The 24,368-nt window shown below is 38.6% G+C and overlaps 1 protein-coding gene across 1 annotated transcript in view; it reads right to left on the bottom strand.

Moving 5' to 3' along the window:
* Nucleotides 1-3,199: 3,199 nt before the first annotated feature.
* LOC143025360 (uncharacterized) overlaps nt 3,200-24,368 on the bottom strand; it is a 174,830-nt gene continuing 153,661 nt past the window's right edge. Inside the window, exons 35-38 of the mRNA XM_076184898.1 lie at nt 22,032-22,136; nt 10,723-10,871; nt 3,691-3,867; nt 3,200-3,257 (exon numbers count right to left, since the gene is read on the bottom strand). Of these exons, the coding sequence (XP_076041013.1) occupies nt 3,215-3,257; nt 3,691-3,867; nt 10,723-10,871; nt 22,032-22,136 (474 nt within the window). The 3' untranslated portion in view covers nt 3,200-3,214. The remainder of the gene's footprint in view (nt 3,258-3,690; nt 3,868-10,722; nt 10,872-22,031; nt 22,137-24,368) is intronic.

Raw genomic sequence — 24,368 nt, 5'->3', positions numbered from 1 at the left:
GCCTAGTAACCCCTATCATACTTCTCAGACACCTCATCTCAAACACATTCAAACTCCTTCTCTCTTCCTCTCTTATGTTCCATGTTTCTGCCGCATACAGTGCTGTTGGCACAATCACTCCTTCATACAGTCTCCTCTTAGCATCCATTCCCAAATGTCTATTCCTCATTACACTCTTTAATCCACCAAGGCATTTACTTGCTTCTCTCAATCTACATTCTACCTCCACCTCCACTCCATCCTTTCCTGCCACATTCGCACCCAAGTATCTAAAACTATCCACTTCCTCCAGTCGCTCTCCCTTATTGCTCACTTCCAGCCTGTTGTCACTTTCACCCCTTGTACATCTCATCACCTTACTTTTACCCACATTTATCTTCAGCTTTCTTCTATCACACACTCTCCCAAACTCTGTCACCAACTTCCTCAATCCCTCCTCTGATCCTGCTACAAGTGCAGTGTCGTCTGCAAACAACAGCTGGCTCACCTCCCACTTTTCTCCATTTTCTTTAAACATCTCCAATCCCTGACCCACCACCCTTGTATTTACCTCTCATACCACCCCATCCATGTATAAGTTGAACAGCCAGGGTGACATAACACATCCCTGACGAAGTCCCACCTTTACCTTGAACCACTCACTCTCTCCATTTCTAATCCTGACACATGCTCTACTACTCTCGTAAAAACTCTTGACAGCTTCTAGAAGCTTTCCTCCTATCACATATATCTGCAAAACCTCCCACAGTGCCTTTCTGTCTACCCTGTTATAAGCCTTTTCCAGGTCCATAAAAGCCAACAAAACATCCTTACCTTTTCCTATAGCTTTCTCACATATCTGTCTTACCACAAAAATCTGATCTACGCAACCTCTACCTGTCCTAAATCCACACTGCTCCTCACTGATCACTCCCTCTATTCCTCTCTTAATCCTCTCAATCAAGATCCTTCCATAAGCCTTCCCAACTACACTTAACAAGCTAATCCCTCTGAAACTACTACACTCACACTTGTCCCCTTTTCCCTTGTAAAGTGGAACTACACAGGCACTCCTCCAGTCCTCCTGCACTCTACCTTCTCTTAAACAAACATTAAATAACCTCACCAGCCAGTCCACCATCACTGAACCTCCTTTTTTTAAACATTCTGCATGGCATCCATCCAGACCAGGTGCCTTACCTGCTTTCATCATCTTAACTATTGCCTTCACTTCATCCTTCCTTATTTCTCCTCCATTTTCCTCACTCATCACAGTCATTTTCTTAGCACTTCCCACTGCAGCTATCTTTTCCTCCCTATCCACCTTCACATTTAGCAACTCCCTAAAATACTCTGCCCATCTTCCCCTTACTGCCTTCTCTTCCATTATCATCTCTCCATCTACATCTTTTACCTTTTCTTCTCTACTTGATTTGCATACTCTTCCTCTCTTAATTTCTTTCCAAAACATCTTTTTATTTCAAAATTTTCTGTCATACTCTTACCCCATTTCACATCTGCTCTCCTCTTTGCCTCCTTTACCTTTTTCTTTACTTCTCTTTTCTTTTCTTTGTACCTCTCATATGACTCCCTCGTCCTATTTTGTAACCAATCTGTGAAAGCTCGCTTCTTCTCTTCTACAACCTTCTTTGTTTCCTCATCCCACCATTCACTACCCTTTCTTTTATTTCCTCCTGTCCTTCTTGTTCCACACACCACCTTTGCACACTTTGTGACTCCCTCCTTGAACCATCCCCATTCCTCCTCCATTCCTAGCTCTACTCTATCCTTCACTCCCTTCCACTCCTCTTTCAGCTTCTTCTTGTACTTCTCCTTTTCCTTTTCATATAAAGAGTTCACTCTAAGCACCTCCCTATCTTTTGTTCTTTTCCTCCTTCTCCATCTATTCTCTACCCTCAGCTTACCTTCCACCAAAAAATGATCTGATATTCCCCCACCCTCTTCCCTTAGCACATATACATCCTTAACTCTTCCTATTATACTCCTATCTACCACTACATAGTCCATTAATGCTCTATCTACCACCCTTCCAACTACCACCCTCTCCCATGTGTACTTATGCCTTACTTTCTTCTGGAACACTGTATTTACTATCATCAACTCTCTTTCTAGACACATCTCCACCATCAACTCTCCACTACGATTCCTCTCTGGAACTCCACATTTCCAAACCACTCCGTCAATTGGTTAATTTCCTACCCTACCATGAAGGTCACCCAACACTACTATATTGATGTTCCTCCCTAATCCCTCTATGCATTCATTTAAATCTATCCAAAAAGCCTCCCTTTCTTCTACACTCTTCTCACTACCAGGCCCATATGCACTTACAAAAGCCCACATCTCCTTCCCCAGTTTCACCTTCATCCACATTATCCTTGAGAAACCTCCTTCCACTCCAGTCAACGTTTAACTATCTCTTCACTTACTAGTATAGCCACCCCTTCTCTCCCTCCCTCGCCCTCTCTTCACTCCTGAACACCTCCCAATTACATTCCCAAACTCACACTCGCCCTTCCCTCTCACCTTAGTTTCACTCAAAGCCGCCAACACATCCATCTTTCTTTTCACAAACATACTACCTATCTATTCCCTTTTACTCTCATCTGTACTATATCCATGCACATTAAAAGACCCAAACCTTAGGGTGTTGGTTGGAAAACTCCTAGACCCTCTTATGCCTTTACTTTTTTTAGGAATGTCCCCTTTGGGGCTACAGGGAGTAGGATGCCTGGTTCCAATCCCCGTCCTGATTTTTCTCGCCTCTTACAGTTCAAGTGGAAATACTTGGTGGCAGTATTCTTTTCCCCCCACCACAGGGTAGGCGAAACAAGGAAATGAAATTCAGAGAAATGGTACAGGACAGCAACAAGGGGTTGGGGGACAGCATAATGGAGGGACAGTAGCAGTATACCTATGGAAATATGTTCCAGTGTACCCCTACTGTTATATACTTCTGCAATATCTTCTCAGAGGTACAGGAGGCCCGCAGCTTAGCACATTTACTCCAGCTGTAGCACCAGATACACCATCCAATCAAGGAACTTGTTCACCAGACACAACTGATAGCAAACATGATCCACTTTCACCAGCCATATCTGTCCCCATTGACCCACAAACTGGAACCCCTAACACAGCCTAGCTACCTGATGTGGACATATTATCAGACAACATTCAAGAGCCTCAGTTGATGGTTGCTCTGCCCAAAGCCCCTTCACCACCTGCTCTCTGTCTCTTCAGTGGGACCATGTCCAAGCCTGTGTGAAGGATTATTCAACTTGATGTAATATGTTTAGAATATATCACTATTTTGGAGGCTTATGAACAGTCTATCCCCCTGATAGCCTCTTCTCTATAATTCATGTATTCACCATACAGATGCAGTCTTTTAACCTCATCTTCACTGTAAGGTATTGACACTGCTATAGCCTGGGGGGAGGTAGAGGATAAGGATAGTGATGATCACTTTTATGTTTATGTTATGCTTATGTTTGCATTATTTTATTACTTTTCCTAATGGAGATTTGTCTATTTTCACAATCCTCATCATTCCTGTAGTTTGAATAAAGATTGCTGAAATAACTGATGTTTATCTACTAATACATTTAAGTACATAGAAATTATTATGTTTGTAAATAAACTGAAATCTTCTAATGAGATAGAGAACAAATAACATACCGTAGAACCCACCTGTAGGACACCACCCAATCTGGGGCATCCCCTGCCTGCCGCACAGCTCCGCCAAAGTCATACTCCAACGTTTCCTCATTATGGCGATTCTCTCTACGCCAGAATCGAAGATGATACTCTTCAGCCATAAGAGAGCTTCGTACATCAACATCTAGTTCTGTGACATCAGTCATCAATCTAAAAAAGAGGAAAGCCATGGATATTTACATCTACAGTAAATATGTAAAACTACAAGCATGACACTTTGAAATCCCTTAAATTTACAGTCTTCATAATCTGTACTTATGATATTCAAAGGATAAATTTTGGAAAGGATTGTCTTCTTACTGCCCTTCTCCACATCCCATTCACCACTTCACTATGAGTCAAATTCTCGTACTCAGGATTGGCTGCCATACGTACAATGCATCACACTACTTGCATAATAAAATATAGTCACTGCTGTTACTCATTCTCTTTTACTCTGAGTAATAAAAAACACTGAAAATGTGATCAAACCATTCACAGAATCCAGGGATAACTCATGTACATACATACATACATACATACATATACCAAGGCTTTTTCCCCCTTAAAAGAGAGGTAGCCAAAAAGGGAAAGGCATAAAATCATTCCCACCCATTTCATCCCTGAATACACTCCACACCCCTCCCACCCTCCCTCTTATCTGAGCACCTCCTAGATGACGGGTCATCCCTGCACCTTGCCCACTGCCCTGGGTCAGAAGCAGTGTCGCAAGACACAGCACAGCAAGGTCGCTTCATTAAATCAGCGACACACCCCTCTCCGTCCCCCCTTGCATAAAGGAGAGGACGGGGAGAAATCCCTTTGGGCTGCGTCAACTTATGCTCACACATACTACCTCACCCCCCCACCCCCCCCCCCATTCCACCTCATGCAATCACATCATCATCCATATACAACCATTCTCCATTCACTCCTGTCTTCTGTCCTCATCCCGTCCTTCATAAACAACATTCCCTTCTTCCCCAAAGCCCCCTTCACCCCATCCATCCACCTCATCCTAGGACATCCCCACATGTTAACTACCTCCACATCTGCCTTCCATACCTCTTTTACTATTCTTTCTTCACTCATTCTTTACATGTGTCCAAACCATCCTAATATTCTTTCATCAACCCTATCTCCCTGCTCCATTTCCACCCCTGTTCTCCTCCTCACCTCGTCATTTCTCACTCTATCTAGCCTAGTAACCCCCACCATACTTCTCAGACACCTCATCTCAAACTCCTTCTCTCTTCTTCTCTTATGTTCCATGTTTCTGTCCCATACAGTGCTGTTGGCACAATCACTCCTTCATCACTCCTCTTAGCATCCATTCCTAAATGTCTTATTCCTCATTACACTTTTTCATCTACCAAGTCATTTACTCGCTACTCGCAATCTACATTCTACCTCCACCTCCACTCCCTTTTCTGCCACATTCGCACCCAAGTATCTAAAACTATCCACTTCCTCCAGACGCTCTCCCTTAACCCCTTCCATACGGTGCCGCACACGTAGGCGTCATGGACTTAGATCTCGGTGGCAGCAGCCAATGCCAGCCGTACGACGTGTCGTAATAATACTCGCATCATAAAATATAGTCACCGCTTATATCGATCGTTCTCTCTTCACCCTGAATTTTGATAACCATAGAAAATGCGATTACAAAAGAATTAGAAAGAATGTCATTATGGAGGGGCGACTACAATAAATATAATCAAGATGCCGATATGGCAGCCTCGCGAATACACTCGCTCCCCATGACGCCTACGTGTGCGGCACCGTATGGAAGGGGTTAATGCCTTCACTTCCATCTACTGCCACTTTCACCCCTTGTACATCTCATCACCTTACTTTTACCCACATTTATCTTTAGCTTTCTTCTATCACACACTCTCCCAAACTCTGTCACCAACTTCCTCAATCCTTCCTCTGATCCTGCCACAAGCGCAGTGTCGTCCACAAACAACAGCTGGCTCATCTCCCACTTTTCTCCATTTTCTTTAACCATCTCCAGTCCCTTTCCCACTACCCTTGCATTTACCTCTCGCACCACCCCCATCCATGTATAAGTTGAACAGCCCAGGGGCGACATAATGCATCCTCGATGAAGTCCCATCTTTACCTCGAACCACTCACTCTCTCCATTTTTAATCTTGACACAAGCTCTACTACTCTCATAAAAACTCTTGACAGCTCCCAAAAGCTTTCCTCCTATCCCATATATCCTCAAAACCTCCCACAGTGCCTTTCTGTCTACCCTGTCATAAGCCTTTTCCAGGTCCAAAATGGCCAACAAAACATCCTTCCCCTTTCCTATAGCTTTCTCACATATCTGTCTTACCACAAAAATCTGATCTATGCAACCTCTACCTGTCCTAAATCCACACTGTTCCTCACCAATTACTCCCTCTGTTCCTCTCCTAATCCTCTCAATCAAGATCCTCCCATAAGCCTTCCCAACTACACTTAACAAGCTAATCCCTCTGAAACTACTACATTCATACTTGTCCCCTTTTCCCTTGTAAAGTGGAACTATACAAGCACTCCTCCAGTCCTCCGGCACTCTACCCTCTCTCCAGCAAAAATTAAATAACCTCACCAGCCAGTCCACCATCACTGTACCTCCTTTTTTTAGATATTCTGCATGGCATCCATCCAGACCAGGTGCCTTACCTGCTTTCATCATCTTAACAACTGCCTTCACCTCATCCTTCCTTATTTCTCCTCCATTTTCCTCACTCATCACAGTCATTTTCTTAGCACTTCCCACTGTAGCTATCTTTCCCTCCCTATCCTCCTTCACATTTAGCAACTCCCTAAAATATTCTGCCCATCTTCCCCTTACTGGCATTCTCTTCCATTATCATCTCTCCATCTGCACCTTTTACTTTTTCTTCTCTACTTGATTTGCCTCCCTCTTCCTCTCTTAATTTCTTTCCAAAACATCTTTTTATTACTTTCAAAATTTTCTGTCATACTCTTACCCCATTTCACATCTGCCTCTTTCCCTCCTTTACCTTTTGCTTTACTTCTCTTTTCTTTTCTTTGTACCTCTCATATGACTCCCTCGTCCTATTTTGTAACCAATCTGTGAAAGCTCGCTTCTTCTTTTCTACAACCTTCTTTGTTTCCTCATCCCACCATTCACTACCCTTTCTTTTATTTCCTCCTGTCCTTGTTCCACACACCATCTTTGCACACTTTGTGACTCCCTCCTTGAACCATCCCCATTCCTCCTCCACACCTACCTCTACTCTATCCTTCACTCCCTCCCACTCCTCCTTCAGCTTCCTCTTGTACTCCTTCTCCTTTTCATTTTCATTTAAAGAGTTCACTCTAAGCACCTCCCTACCTTTTGTCCCTTTCCTCTTTCTCCATCTATCCTCCACTCTCAACTTACCTTCCACCAAAAAATGATCTGATATTCCCCCACCCTCTTCCTTAGGACATGTACATCCTTAACTCTTCCTGTCATAATCCTACTTACCACTACATAATCCATTAACGCTCTATCTACCACCCTTCCCTCCACCACCCTCTCCCAAGTGCACTTATGCTTGACTTTCTTCAAAACACTGTATTTGCTATCATCAACTCTCTTTCTAGACACATTTCCACCATCAACTCTCCACTATGATTCTTTCCTGGAACTCCACATTTCCCAACCCCTCCTTCAATTGGATCATTTCCTACCCTAGCATTAAGGTCTCCCAGTACTATTACATTGATATTTCTCCCTAAATCTTCTATGCACTCATTTAAATCTATCCAAAAAGCCTCCCTTTCTTCTACGCTCTTCTCACTGCCAAGCCCCATATGCACTTACAAAGTCCCACATCTCCTTTCCCAGTTTCACCTTCATCCACATTATCCTTGAGAAACCTCCTTCCACTTCACTCCACCCAAACCTTAGGGTGCTGGTCGGAAAACTCCCAGACCCTCTTATGCCTTTGCTTTTTCTTTTAGGAATGTCCCCTGTGGGGCTACAAGGAGAAGGATGCCTAGTCCCAATCCCCGTTCCTTTCTTCTCGCCTCTTACAATCCAAGTGGAATTACTTGGTGGCAGTATTCTTTTCCCCCACCACAAACACTTCAGAAATACTGAACAAAGCACGAAGGATGCACCAAAACCACCCTAATAGGACATCTGCACACAGAGACTAAGATTGTCCTCATAGAACATCACATAGAACATACATCAAACTAAGAAATGATTATGTAAAAATATGCAGTGAAGAAAAGAGAAATTATGAAAAGGAAATAATAGAAAATTGCAAGGAACAACTGAAGCTATTTTATAGACATGTGAACAGTAAACTAAAAACAAACAAGAAATAGAAAAGCTGTGCCAAGGATGCCATGAGAACACAGAAGAGCAAGAAATGGCAGAAGTTATGAGCTACCACTTCAAATTGGTATTCACAATTGAGAACCCACCTAACTGTGAGGGAATAGAGAGACAGAAATCCCTCCCAGTGAAGGAAATAACTGTAACAAAGAAGGAAATCAGCGACCAAATAAAAAACCTTGACGTTAGAAAATCGCATGGTCCGGATGGAATTGCAAATTGGATACTGAAGGAATGCAAAGAGGAATTAACAGATAAAATACACACTATATCAAATGCTCACTCAAAGAAGGAAAGGTACCACAAGACTGGAAAAATGCAAAAATTGTACTGATATATAACGGAAGAAACAAGGAAAATCCATCTAACTACAGATTGATCTCCCTAACAAGCACAGTAGCTAAAATATGTAAAAAAGTGATCAAAAGTAGATAGGTTAAAAATCTGGAAGAAAAATCTATACTAAACCCAAGCAAATTTGGATTTAGACAAGGAAGATCATATACAACAAACGTAATCTGTTTCTACTCAAGACTAACAGATAAAATAGATGACAGGGATGGATGGGCAGACTGTGCTTATCTAGACCTACAAAAGGCATTTGACAAAGTACCACACAAGAAATTAATAAGAAAATTAGAATCAATAGGTGGCATTGCAGGTAAATTATTAGAATGGATGGAAGATTTCCTGACTGGGAGAAAAATGAGGGTAGTAATTAGAGACAAATACTCGAAATGGGAAGAAATGATAAGTGGTGTTCCACAAGGGTCAGTGCTGGCTCCAATCATGTTTGCCATATACATAAATGACATGGATGAAGGAGTTGAATGTTATATGAATTTCTTCGCAGATGACGCAAAAATATTGAAGAAAGGAAGAACAGAAGATGACTGTGATTCATTAGAATCAGACCTAGACAAAATCTAGAAATGGACTCAAAAGTAGGAAGTGAACTTCACTATCAAGAAGTTTAGCATAATGGAGTTTGGAAAAAAGTAAAAAAAAAAAAAAAAAAAAAAATATTACAAAATTGGTGAAAAGAAATATAAAAAGTGCACTCGGAAAGGGACCTTGGAGTAATAATCAGCAAAGACATGACACCGGATAAACATATAAACAAAATAGTGGGTGAAACTTACAACATATTAAGGTCAATGAAAGTGGCATTTGATTACTTGGATGAAGAAATGATTGAAAAAATATTAGTCACCTTGATTAGACCAATTAGGACTCCCAGTACTAAAAAGAATATAAGGAAACTAGAAAGAATACAGAGCAATAAAAAAGTTGTCACCAGCTCTTTCCAAATTAATATACGAACAAAGACTGTCAAAATTAGAACTACCAACACTAGAGCAAAGGAATGGAAATCCTTGACAGAAAAGATTTACTTAAAAATGACAATGGAAAAACAAGAGGTCATGAAAAAAAAGGAGAACTACAGAAGAGATCGGAAAAAGAATAACTTCCCACACGGAGTACTGGATATATGGAATAATTTAGATAAAGAAACAGTGTGTGCAAATACTATTCAAGATTTTAAGAAAAAACTTGATGCTGAAAGATACAAAGACGGGTCACCACGACCATAGCTCCCTTCCCGTATAATACAACTAGATAAATACATGAAAATGAGAGGTACACACTTCTATGATAGAACACTAAACACCACCCACCCATCTCATTCAGAGCCCCTACATGCCTAAGTGCCACCCCAGGGGAAAGTTCTCAGTGACCCTCGCCTCCATCACCACTTCCCACCTCTGTCAAAACCACAAATCAACTGAACATGGAATAAAAAAGAAAATGTAGATGTTTTGAACCAAGCTTAATAATCTTTTATGTAGATATTTTAACAATTGACTTGCAAAATAATTCAAGAGATATTAAAATATGTATCTAATATGTCCCTATTGCAGAAAGAGTATGGAAAAATACTTCATATTTTGTTAACTATAATGCAAAACTGCTGATCGCAAGTCCTGGCAGGAATTGCCATCACCCCTAAAAGTGCCACCCACAGGCATATGACCCCCCACCCACCACCATGTGAGGGCCCTGATCTCATATAACACACAAGCACCATTGGCTGAATGGGAAAAAAAATATGAACATAAAAAGAAAACAGGTTACTACTCAAACATATACACAACAAACCTTGCACTTGTACTACACAAAGTATCCACACAAAAACACATTCACACTTAGATTACTAAACAAGATAGACCATCAAATTCATATTCCATCAACAGTCCTCACAGATAAATCACTCACAAGAGAAGTAAGAATAACACTAGCATGCTTGTGTCTAGGATGCCATCCAGCATTAAAACAATAACAATAGAGTAGGCTTGGCCATAGAATTAAACTACCCTAGGTGCCATTACCACACAGAAGACAGGGAGCACCTCATTCTACAATGTCTCACATAAACAATCTCTAGACAACAGCATAATATTTCTTCCCTGAATGGCATGTGGGCCCTCCCAGTGGCTGTTGCTGGATACGGGAGCCGTGGGTCTCTTTCAAAAGAGACCAGGGGCAAAAGACTGGCTGACTGTAAGTCATAAGTTCATGGCACTGTGTTTATCTAACCTTCATATTACATGAAAAAAAGGTAATTATGATCTAGGACACATAATATTCATGATGTACATCATAGCATGACACACCTGAGTGATGCTGCACAGTAAGCTGTGACCCCATTGATGAGAATATTTCCAGTAGCCTGGTAGAGATGTCTCTCAGGGTTGTTGAACAGTAGCTTCACTGACGCTGAACCAGAGGGTCGTATAAAGGCCATAGACACTTCATAATTGTACTGAAATTTATCACAATTTACTTTAATACTTGGCTCCAACTGATTTCTCATTAAATGCATCAGCACAGGATGGTTACTTTAACATGAATGTATATACATGTAGTTCAGAATGCTGCATAAGAAAGAAAGAGGAAAGTAGTGCCTCAACATTCTCCCACTGGAAGCCTATGAATCAATGTCTGTTGGATATAGTCCTTTGATCTCTTTTGATTTCTGAAGAGACACTAAACTACTGCCTGTTTTATGTTAATGTAATAGCTATAAACAGAAACAAACCATTTGGTAATCTTAGACATATAACATCAAAAAAGATCATAGAGACTGATATTCACAACAATGACAAGAAAGGGTTTATCAAATTCTTAGCAGGTAGACAGTGCTTAGTAACCAATGATAACCAAACCCCTGAGAATAAAAAGATGGTACAGTGGAGTTCCCAAAGAAACAATACCATCATGCTAACCTTTTTGCTGCCCATTCCCAATCACCCCCTCTATTTCCCACATAATCATTTCAACATGCCCATACAACTTACTGACCACATACTGCACACTTATCACTCTAAAACTACTAAATTCTTATTTGTCTCCCTTTCTCTTGCATAACAGGACTATACATACACTCCTCCATCTAACAGGACACTTCCTTCCTTAACACACATTAAACAATCTCACCAGGCAGTCTACAATCACTATTACACCTTTGTCAGACATACCACATGACATCCATCAAGTCTAGAGACCTTTCCAATTTTTGTTTCTTTCAAAGCAACTTGTATTTATGTTTTTGTAATATCCTTGTAAAACTAACAACAGGTACCTACATGAGGTGGTCCTGCAGGATGATTATGTAAAGCATATCCCCATGCCACCCATCTTCAAAACACATAAATGGCTTCATCTCCATCAGGAGATTCACCCCCATAGGGCTGATACTATCTTTGGACTAAGCTCAAGCTCTCTTGCAGTTCTTTTGAAAGAGAGATCAGTAGCAATGGAATGACTGATCTCTATCCATTTTGTATTTTCTTCACCTTTTCAACAATCCAAGTGCATAGAGCAAACATGACAATTCAGCCACAGAAGGAAATCAGCGACCATATCAAAACCCTTGATGTCAAAAAATCACATGGTCCAGACGGAATTGCAAATTGGATACTGAAAGAATGCATGGAAGAATTAACAGATAAAATATACAATATAATTAAATTCTCACTTCAAGAAGAAAAGGTGCCACAGGACTGGAAGAATGCAAATATTGTGCCAATTTATAAGGGAGGAAACAAGGAAGATCCATCAAATTACAGACTGGTCTCCCTGACAAGCACAGTAGCAAAAATTTGTGGAAAAGGTCATCAAAAATAGATGGGTTAGATATTAGGAATAAAAAATAAACTGAATCCAAATCAATTAGGATACAGACAGTGAAGAACAGGAACAACAAACTAGATCTGCTTCTACTCGAGATAAATAGATATAATACAAGAGAGAGATGGATGGGCAGACTGAGCCTTTCTGGACCTACAAAAGGCATTTAATAAAATACCCCACAAGAAACTAATAAGGAAAATAGAGTCAATAGGTGGCATCAGAGGAAAATTATTGAAATGGATGAAAGACTTCCTGACTGGGAGGAAAAGTGAGTGGTAATTAGAGATAAATTCTCAAATTAGGAAGAAATGATAAGTGGTGTCCCGCAGGGATCAGTATTGGCCCCGATTATGTTTGCCATATACATAAATGACATGGATGAAGGAGTATAGTGTTATATGACTTTCTTTGCAGACGATACAAAAATACTAAAGGGAGTAAGAAAGGAGGAGGATTGCAACTCATTACAACAAGACTTGCACAATATCTGGAAATGGACTCAAAAGTGGGAAGTGAAATTCAATATCAAGCAATGTAGTATAATGGGAATTGGAAAAGTAAAAACAGAATATCAAGAAATTATAAAATTGGTGAAGAAGATATCAAAAAAGTAAACTCGGAAAAAGACTGTGGTAAATTGAGATTAATTGTATTGTTGCCCTTGTTCTTGCTTTGCAATAGACTTTGTGTTGATGTATAGGAATTATATACTTGTGCTGGAGGTTCCTTACATACCATGTGATTCTCATATGTTTAATACTCTGAAATATGTTTAGATGCTCTATAGCATCTATTGGTATTGTTTTATATGTTTAGATCCTATGTAGACATCTTTTGTTTTGTTCAGGTACTTATACTATGACGTCAATATCTTTGTTTTACGTTTTGCTTCAAGCTCTCAATAAAGGAGCAAACTTGGTTCCAGTTTTATTCTCAGTCATCGACAGCCCAACAGTAACAGTGGCGACGAGGATCTGAGGATTTGTTAGTGGATGAACCGATTATCATGTTGAAAGTCGGAAATAGCTGCCTTTCCCACTGATAGACAAGATGTACAGCGATGAAGATAATTTTTCTCGCCGATCCCGCTATCATGTGCACCCATGCCAGTACTACCGATTTACAGATAAGCCTTGGTTTAGCAGGCTACTAGTCATTTGTTTCACAAGGATTAAACAAGATTCACTACAATTCAGGTACAATGGCGAATACCTCAGGTAAGATTGACTGTTTTGACCCCAATAAAATAAGATGGGAGATTTGGCTAAGCAAGTTGCAGGCTCATTTTGCACATAATAGAATCAATGATGACGACAAGAAGAAAAATTCTTTATTAGTTTCGTTAGGAAGTGAATCTTATAGTACCTTAGGCTCCCTAAGTGCACCTGATTTACCTCATATTCGAAATTATAGGGAGATAGTAAAGCTTTTAGAATCACATTACCAGGTTAAACCGCGCTATCATCGGCGTTTAAATCAAATTTCAGAAGAGAAAGAAAAAATCTGATGAAAGTTTAAGAGATTTGTATGCTGACTTGAAAAATCTAGCCAAGGATTGTAGTTTTGGTACTTTATTTGATGCACGAGTGAGAGACCAATTATTTATGGCTGTTGATACTGAAGTGTATTTCACGAACTTAGTTGCTGAGAATTTGGATTTACAAACCATATCTTCCACGGACACTTTAGAGAAAATTTTAAATTTGGAAAAAGCTTTTGTTGGGGAAAAGCTCCCGACTATTGAAGTGAAGAAAGTGGGGGTTAGTTCTGAATTTTTCAATAGTCAGAAAAAAGAAAGTTGTAAGCCTGTGGATATCCACACAAAAGTGAGAACTGTAGGTTTAAGCACCTAACATGCGCAGTATGTAACACGAAGGGACACATCAAAAGAGTGTGCCGTTTTGATAAGACTTTTTCTGGTAAATACACAGGTTCTCAATGTAAGCCTAGTGATAGCAGTGCCCAGAAAGGATCTTATGGAAAATTGAACAAAAACAAGAGATTTGATAAAAAGAAAACTAATATGGTTTTTGAGGAAATTTCTCAGAAAGAGAGAGATACTGGTAGTGATGATAACCAGTTGTTACATTTAATGGATAGACCTAGCCTTCCAGAAGTGGTTAGTGTTAATTTTTCACATGAACCTGTACACAGTGTTGTAGGTAATGTTTTGCAAGTGAGAAATAAGGTTATTATTATTGAAGGTCATAATGTGTCTTACGAAATTGACTGTGGAGCCAGTGTGTCTACCCTAACCTTGCATTGGGTTAAGAAATTGAATTTAACTGTGGAGCCTAGTGATAAAATTTTAAAGGCTTATGGTAATAATGATTTGCATGTTTTGGGTAAGGTTTATGCAAATATGTTTTATAATGGTCACAATGTATTTCAAAATTTGTATGTAGTTGAATCTAATAACTCAAACTTATGTGGTAGAGATTTAATGCCTAAAATTGGTATTGCACACACAGGTATAGAGGAAGGAGTTAATGTTTTGAATTCCAAGGTACAATTAGATAATTTTTCAGCTGATTCTAGATTGCCAATTTTATGTGTTGTAGCAAAGGTACACCTAAAGAGCGGTGCTGGTGCCTAGTTGGAAAAAAGCAAGGCCTGTGCCCTACCACTACAGAAAATTAGTAGAAGATGCTTTAGATGAGTTAGTTGATAACAATATCATTAAACCAGTACATTCTAGTACTTGGGCAGCTCCAATTGTACCAGTGTTAAAAGCTGATAAAAAGTCAATGCGTATTTGCGTAGATTTCAAGGAATTAAACAAAAGTATTTCATGTGACCAGTACCCTCTGCCTAAAGTTGATGAAATCCTTGCTGTTGTTGATAAAAGCAAGATATTTTCAAAAATTGATTTAAAGGATGCTTATTTACAGGTGCCAGTAGATGATGAGAGTCAAGAATGGTTAGTTATTAATACTCATAAAGGTCTTTTTAAATATAAAAGATTACCCTTTGGACTTGCATCATCTCCTGCCATCTTCCAAAGATTGATATCCCAGTTATTGATGAATATAGATGGAGTAGTTGCCTTCTTGGATGATATATTTGTTGGTGGTGAGACTAAAGAGAAGCATGATAAGAGATTAGATAAAGTGTTGAAGGTTTTTCAGAAACATAATGTTGCTATTAATAAAAAGAAAACTGTTCTGAATACCAGCTCCTTAGAATACTTAGGCTGTCATTTCAGGTGATGGCATAAAACCTTCACCAAGCAAACTTGCTGCTATTTTAGAAGCACCTATACCAAGGTCTGTAGGTGAAGTTCAATCATTTTTGGGTCTAGTAACTTATTATTGTAGGTTTGTGAGAAAATTTTCAAGTGTATTAGCACCTCTGTATGATTTACTGAAGAAAGATGCAAAATTTAAGTGGTCTTCTGTTGAAGCAAATGCATTTATTACTGTTAAGGAAGAGTTAGCCAAATCTGATTTACATGCCAATTTTGATGGTGAGCATGATGTTATTGTTGAGGTAAATGCTTCACCAGTTGGAGTAGGATGTGTGTTAATACAAGAAATTAATGGTTGTTCACGACCAGTTTACTTTGCAAGCAAAAAGCTGTCTGCCACTGAGCTAAATTATTCTCAGTTGGACAAAGAAGCTCTAGCGTTAGTGTACGCTGTAACTAAGTTTAAGTATTTTTTGCTTGGCCGTAAGTTTGTGATCCGTACAGATCACAAACCTCTACTTGGTTTATTTGGTAAAGATAAACAGATTCCTGTCAATGCAAATGCAAGAGTACAGCATTGGGCATTATTGTTATCCCAGTATGATTACAATTTATGTTTTAAGTCTGGCAAAGAAAATGTTGTGGCAGATGCCCTGAGCCGTTTGCCTATGTCAGATTCTGTTTTAGACTCACATACACCTGCTGAATATGTGAATTTAGTTGAAAATTTGGAATATCAAAATATTTCCTATGAAAGGGTTAAGGTTATGACAAAGAGTGACCCTGTTTTGAGTAAAGTTTTTCAATGTGTTTAATTTGGTTGGGTATCTGATCCTGTTATTTCTGAATATGCAGCAGTTAAAGCAGTTTTAAGTATATATGAAGATGTGTTGCTATTTAGGAATAGAGTTGTTATACCAGCTGAGTTAAGAGGTCGTGTACTTTCACAGCTGCATGTAGGCCATAATGGTATCAGCGCTATGAAGGCTGAAGCCAGGAATTGGATATGGTGGCCTAAGTTAGACCAAGATATATCAGAGGTTACTAAAGCCTGTTCAATTTGTTTTAAAAATTTTCAAGGTTCTCAGAAAGTTACCTTATCTTGGCCTGAGACGGGTAAGTCTTGGTGTAGACTCCATATGGACTATGCAGGTCCAATCAATGAAAATTATTTCTTAGTGATTGTAGATTCACACTCTAAATTTATGGATGTTCATGTAACAAAGTCTACAACATCTACAGTAACAATTTCTATGCTGAGAAAAACTTTTTGTAATTTTGGGTTACCTGACATTGTGGTTTCAGATAATGCTTCATCTTTTGTATCTGAGGAAATGGAGACTTTCTTAAATAAGAATGGAATTAAACATATGACTCCTGCCCCTTATAACCCATCATCTAATGGTTTAGCTGAGAGGGCTGTAAAAACTTTCAAGGAAGGATTAAGTAAATTTAAGGAAGGTGATATACGAGCCAGAGTCTGTAGATTTTTATACAATTACAGACATTCAATCCATTGTTCCACAGGTAAAGCTCCAGCTGAGCTAATGTTTAACAGAAACTTCAGAGGTATTATTGAGAAAATTAAACCACAAAATAAGAAGGAAATGGTTTTGGAAAAAGAGTGTAAGTTTGAGAATTCTGAATATAAGATTGATGATGCTGTTTTTGTAAAGAATTATGGCAAAGGTCATTCATGGTTGGAAGGGAAAGTAATTGAAGTTCTAGGTGTGAGGAATTACAAGGTTATGTTAAAAGATTTTGGTAACATTGTTTGGAAAAGACATTTTGATCAACTAATGCCTAGATATACACCAACTGTTCCCAGTAATGACACTGTACCTAAAGATAACTCATGTAGCAGTAAACCTTTTGTGCCTATGTCTCCTTCAGGTCAAGGACACTGTCCTGATAGTTCAGAAGTAATTGATAAGGCTGATGGAAATTCGTCAGTAAATGTTGATAATTTTGATAGTACTGTCAATGTACGAAGTTCACAACCTCTCAGAAGATCTAGCAGAGTTGTGAAACCACCTGATAGATTGAATCTCTAATTCTGGTGTTGTAATGTCTTCATTATGAAGATTAATGTTTCAGTTATGTTCCTTGATACTCCTTTTTCAATAAGGGAAAAGGGATGTGGTAAATTGAGATTAATTGTATTGTTGCATTGTTCTTGCTTTGCAATAGACTTTGTGTTGATGTATAGGAATTATATACTTGTGCTGGAGGTTCCTTACATACCATGTGATTCTCATATGTTTAATAATCTGAAATATGTTTAGATGCTCTATAGCATCTATTGGTATTGCTTATATGTTTGGATCCTATGTAGACGTCTTTTGTTTTGTTCGGGTACTTATACTATGACGTCAATATCTTTGTTTTACGTTTTGCTTCAAGCTTTCAATAAAGGAGCAAACTTGGTTCCAGTTTTATTCTCAGCCACTGACAGCACAACAGTAACAAAGAACTTAGAGTGATGATCAGCAAAGACATGACACCAGACAAACATATTAATAAAATAGTCGGAGAAACCTACAATTTATTGAGGTCAATAAAAGTGGCATTTGTCTATTTGTATGAGGAAATTATAAAAAAAAATTAACTACACTAATAAGACCAAAACTTGAGTACGCAGTAACACTATGGACACCCAGTACCAAAAAGAATATAAGAAAATTAGAAAGAATACAAAGAGCAACAACAAAACTGGCATCAACTCTTTCCAAAATGACATATAAACAAAGACTGTTCAAATTAGAATTACCAACTCTGGAACAAAGAAGGGAAAGAGGAGACCTAACTATCTATAGAATTATGAAAGGAATGGAAATCTTAGATAAGAATGATTTATTGAAATGGGACAATGGAAAAATAAGAGGACATGAAAAGAAACTCAAAAAAGATAATTACAGAAGAGATCTGAAAAACAAAAGCTTCCCACACAGAGTGATAGATACCTGGAACAAATTAGACAAAGAAACAGTGTGTGCAAACACTATTCAAGATTTTAAGAAAAAACTTGATGCTGAAAGATATGAAGACGGGTCACCACAAGCATAGCTCCCTTCCCGTATAATACAACTAGGTAAATACAGCTACATGCATTCTGGTTCATGTTCTACACATATTCCTCTTTTACACAAGGAAAGATGATAATCAGCAACTCTCTGCACCTACAAGCCAGAAAAATAAACAGTCACACTCCAATATAATAGTGACATCTGTTCAAAAAATTCATTCAAAAGAAATCTATGGGAGGGCAACTGCAAGTTTCCAGCCATTAAAACTTGAGGCAATATTTATTATTATGTATAACAGTCATATTTTCCTTATTTAACACAGTCATTCTCCTAGCATCTTCCACTATCATGACTGAGAGAATACAAAGGGCAGCAACCAAACTGGTCCCCAGCCTAGCAGATAGACCATACAAAGAATGACTAAAGGTACTTGGTCTGCCAACCTTGAAAGATCAAAGCGAAAGAGGTGACATGATTACAGTGTTCAGGTCACTAGAAGAGATCTGATTAAAGATGGGAGGGCATTAAGAGGTCATAAAATTAAATTAAGAAAGTCCTCATATCAAAAGGATGTGAAGAAATACAGTTTTCCATATAGATGTATAAATATAAGGGTTCAAATCTAAATATGATAATTGGAAATCAAAGATATAGATAAAGGTTGAACTGTACATGAATTTGAGTCTAGATATGTTAGAAAATTAGAGGATGGGAGACAGGACCCAAAGAGTGTTGCTCCTTTCTTTTAAATACAATTAAGTAAATACAATCAAAACCTCTGTCCTCCTTTACATTCAACAATTCTTTGAAACAATGTGTCTCCTCACAGCTTTCTTTTCCATTAACAACTGTCCATCTGCCCCCTTTTGTGTGGAGAAGGGAAGGTAAGGTTTACACTAGAGGTCTAACATGTGAAATAACAAATCCTATCTCTCTATACACCAAGAGCTTTTCCCCCTTATAAGGGAGGTAGCCAAGTCAAAGGAACGTACCTACTCCCACCCATTCCACTCCTCATCCACCATCCTTTCCTCCCTCTCATCTTAGCTCCTCATGGATGATGGTTCATCCCTGTATCCTGCCCAATGCCCTGGGTCAGAAGAAACATAACAAGACACAGTACATCCACAGCAAGGCCGCTTCACTTAATCGGTGACCCTCCCTCTCCACCCTCTTGCTCAATGCCCCCTTCCCCCATCCATCCATCTCATTCTCAGTTGTCCCCTCAAATTCACTCCCTCTACCTCTGCCTTCCACACCTCTTTTACTAATCTTTCATCAATCATTCTTTCAATGTGTCCAAACCATCTCACTTCTCTTTCAATAGCCCAAGGTGTCATCTCCTTTTCCACTCCCACTCTCCTCCTCACCTCCTCATTTCTCATTCTATCCAATCTAATAACCCCTACCATACTTCTCATACATTTAATTTAAAACATATTCAAAGTTTTCCTCTTCACCTCTCTTAAATTCCAGGTCTCTGTCCTGTAAAAAGCCGTCAACAAAATCATCCCTTCATACAATCTCCTCTGCATCCATTCCCAGATGTTTATTTATCATGAAACTTTTTAGTCCCCCAAGGCCTCTCTCCGTTAAAACTTATTTCCAACTCACTGCCATCCTTTACCCTTGTACATCTCATCACCTTGCTTTTACACATACTTATCTTCAACTTTCTCCTATCTCATACCTTAACAAACTCTGTCACTCCCTTAATAAAGCCCTCTGATCCTGCCACAAGTGCAGTATCATTGGCAAACAACAACTGGCTCACCTCCCACTTTTCTCCATTTTCTTTAACCATCTCCAGTCCCCTGACCATTACTCTCCCCTTTACCTCCTGCACCACCCCATCCATGTACACATTGAACAGCCATAGCAACATTACACATCCCTGACACAGTCCCACCTTTACCTCAAACCTCACTGCTGTTTGAAATGTCTACTGTTTCTTTTCTCTTTATAGGAATGGTTTTATGTGTAAGTTATCTAACATCTTACATGCAAGAAATAGAGGGTTGTGGGTTGTGTGGAAGTGACAGACCTGCCCCTTCCATGATGTCTGAGAAGAATTAAGGAATGTGTGGTAGCTCACCCGTGTATGAGCACCACTCACCGCCAACTACCTCTAAGTGACAAAATGTGTGAGTTTCCTACACCACCACAAATGAACTAATGCAAATATTTAACTAATATTTGGTTTTAGTATACTTTTCCATGCAAGCTTTCATTTATAACAGTAAAACTATCTTTAGAGATTTTTTTCTCTGAAAAAATGTACACCACAAGTATGACCAATGAAAACCTGCTGTACAACTATCAAGTTAATGGTATAATCTTTAAGGCATTGTATCTCATCAACAAGCAAATATACATACACAGATGACAGAAATACAAGAGGACACGGAAAGAAAATAAAAAAAGACAGCTACAGAAGAGATTTGAAAAAGAACAGCTTTCCTCACAGAGTAATAGACAGTTGGAACAAGTTAGATGAGAAAGTGGTGTGTGCAAAAACAATACATGAATTTAAAAATAGTTTAGATAAAATGAGATATGAAGACGGGACCCCACGAGCATAGCTCCCCTTCCCGTAAAATACAATTAGGTAAATACAACTAGGTAAATACATACATATACCAAGGCTTTTTCCCCCTTACAAGGGAGGTAGCCAAAAAGGGAAAGGCATAAAATCATTTCCACCCATTCCATCCCTGAATACACTCCACACCCCTCCACCTTCCCTCTTATCTGAGCACCTCCTGGATGACGGGTCATCCCTGCACCTTGTCCACTGCCCTGGGTCAGAAGCAGTGTCACAAGACACAGCACATCCACAGCAAGGCCGCTTCATTAAATCGGCGACCACCCCTCTCCGTCCCCCCATTGCATAAAAGGAGAGGACGGGGAGAAATCCCTTCAGGCTGCGTCAATTTTTGCTCACACATACTACCTCACCCCCCACCCCCCCACCCATTCCACCTCATGCAATCACAATATCATTCATATACAACCATTCTCCATTCACCCCTGTCTTCTGTCCTCTCCTGTCCTTCCTCAACAGACATTCCCCTCTTCCCCAAAGCCCCCTTCACCCCATCCATCCACCTCATCCAAGGATGTCCCCCCATGTTCACTTCCTCCACATCTGCCTTCCATACCTCTTTTACTAGTCTTTCTTCACTCATTCTTTCCATGTGTCCAAACCATCCTAATATTCTTTCATCAACCCTATCTCCCAGCTCCTTTTCCATCCCTGTTCTCCTCCTCACCTCCTCATTTCTCACTCTATCTAGCCTAGTAACCCCCATCATACTTCTCAGACACCTCATCTCAAACACATTCAAACTCCTTCTCTCTTCTTCTCTTATGTTCCATGTTTCTGCCCCATACAGTGCTGTTGGCACAATCACTCCTTCATACAGTCTCCTCTTAGCATCCATTCCCAAATATACTGTAAATATTTTGATAAGGAGCCTCTGTAAGCAAAGCATGAAAAAGTCAAATACTATATTACAGTTAGTAATAAATGTCATCAACAAAGAACAGTATATCTGCCACTGAAACTTTCACTTACTTGTTCAGAGTGGGCCTCAATATTTAGGATCCAGTGGTGCCGTCCATTCAGGCTTAACCGTCCACTCATTGTAAATCTAAAGGGTAAGAATGAGTTGTCTTGGGGCTGTAAGGGAATGGAAAAAATAAATTCTATATTGGCCGTGAGTAGGAAATATGAATATATCTTGATGCACCTATACCAGGTAAAACATGAGTAAATATTATCATATGAAGAGGAAGCCATCTCCTAATATGGAGAGAGGCTGGAGATAAATGCATACTTGTTCATGTTTGAAAAAGTTAATGCATATAGTATTCAGGTCACAAAAGGGGATTAGATTACATTGACAAAAGATATCTCTTGATCAAGGATGGGAGGGCTTTAAGAAGTCATGAGAACAAATTAAGGAAGACTACATGTCTAAATGATACAAAGAAATACAGTTTTCCATATAGATGCATAAATATTTGAAATAGATTAGAAGGTGATATCAAATCTAAATATGATAACTGGAAATCACAGATATAGACCAAGTTGGAACTGTACATAAATTTAAGGCTAGGAATGATAAATAATATCTCAAAAGAAAGAATGAAATAGATTCTTGAAAAAAGAATTTGTACAGATATACCAGCAGATAGTTATTACAATTTCTGTTGTCCAAAGTCAGTCCCAAAAATCACTATTGACCAATCAACTTTTACTAAAATAGATAAATGAATAAATAAATAAACAAATAAAAAATAAATTAATAAATAAACAAATAAAAAAAAATTAATAAATAAACAAATAAAAAATAAATTAATAAATAAACAAATAGAAAATAAATTAATATAAAATAAAAAGATAAATAATATATAAACTATTAAGATAAAGCCATCAAGGCCAGGCTTGATTATTCTATACCTATATATATACATATACATACTGTATATGTTGGTGTATAAGTCAACATTTGAAGCCTAAAAATATCTCTCCAATACCAGTAGTCAACTTGTATGCTGAATATAAAGTATAACCTTTTTCACAAAGGGTTAAATAAGAGAAACTGCTTGCCCAACACTCATTTCACACTGATGATCAACAAGTGAGGACACAGGAGATACTCCTAGATTAGCCTTGTACTGGCCAAGCCAGATGAAAATATTTGCCACTTGAGTGGTCAGGAGAAGCAAAGCTATCAAGGCTCACAGATGAGGCAATAACACTGCTGGATACAAGTTTGGAAGAGAACCAGGGAGGGAGAACAATGATTTTTCATCTCTAAAGTTGCTCATGTTAAGAATCCAAAGAAGATCAAAATTAAAGTTTAGTTTGTTTACGCTACAAAGAATTGGCTTTTTCTGCAAAGGCACTAATAATGGCAGACTTTGAAGTTTTTCAATCATCTAGGATGAGTCATTTCATTGATGAATTTGAACAATGAAAAAATGTAAACAATAGGGCTGGGAAAGGGGTGCTGCCTTATTTACAGGGATCGTCTTATCTGTTGAATGTAGGCTTAAACTTGAATTACACCTCAGAATTTTTAGGATGAGTTAAGTGCTGGGTCAACTTATTCACCAATATATGTGGTATTTATACATATATACATGCATACATACATATATATATATATATATATATGTATATATATATATATATATGTATATATATATATATATATGTATATATATATGTATATACATATATATATATATATATATATGTATATACATATATATATATACATATATATATGTATACATACACATATATATATATATATATATATATATATATATATATATATATGTATATACCGTATTTTTCGGACCATAAGGCGCTTCGTACCATAAGGCGCACCCGTAAATTGCTATTCCCCGTCCTTACATAAGGCGCACCTGACCATAAGACGCACCTGGTTTGGTAGGTCAAACACCACCAGAGGCGCCACCGTCGATGACGAGCACAATAGCGCGTCATTTTATGCGCACACCATGCAAACGGCCAAATTTACATACCGCGGGAAATTTCATTCATACAAATGTTATGCGAGTGTATTTACTACGATCGTAGTAAATTTCAAACAATGACATCATCAGTTACATGTCGGTACATAAAAACATAAGATAAACATGGCGGCTTGCATTCAGCAGTAAATCGAAAATTGTTTTATGTTTCAGCGTAAAAAATGAGCTAAATGAATTCAGTGTATTGGCAACTGACCAAAATGAACGAGAACTACTAGTCTCGCGGATTATTCTAATACCAAAATAAAGGCAGCGTGTTACGGAAGAGGTGAGAAATCGGTGGTACTAATTCGTTTTTTTTTTTTTTTTCTATCGGGTCGGATTAAAGGATAGCAACATCAAC

The sequence above is a fragment of the Oratosquilla oratoria genome, chromosome 5 (assembly GCF_046742065.1).
Source record: "Oratosquilla oratoria isolate Oo_2021 chromosome 5, ASM4674206v1, whole genome shotgun sequence".
Taxonomy (NCBI): Eukaryota; Metazoa; Arthropoda; class Malacostraca; order Stomatopoda; family Squillidae; genus Oratosquilla; species Oratosquilla oratoria.
Note: the sequence above shows the minus strand (reverse complement) of the source record. Positions and strands in the feature narration are given on the sequence as shown.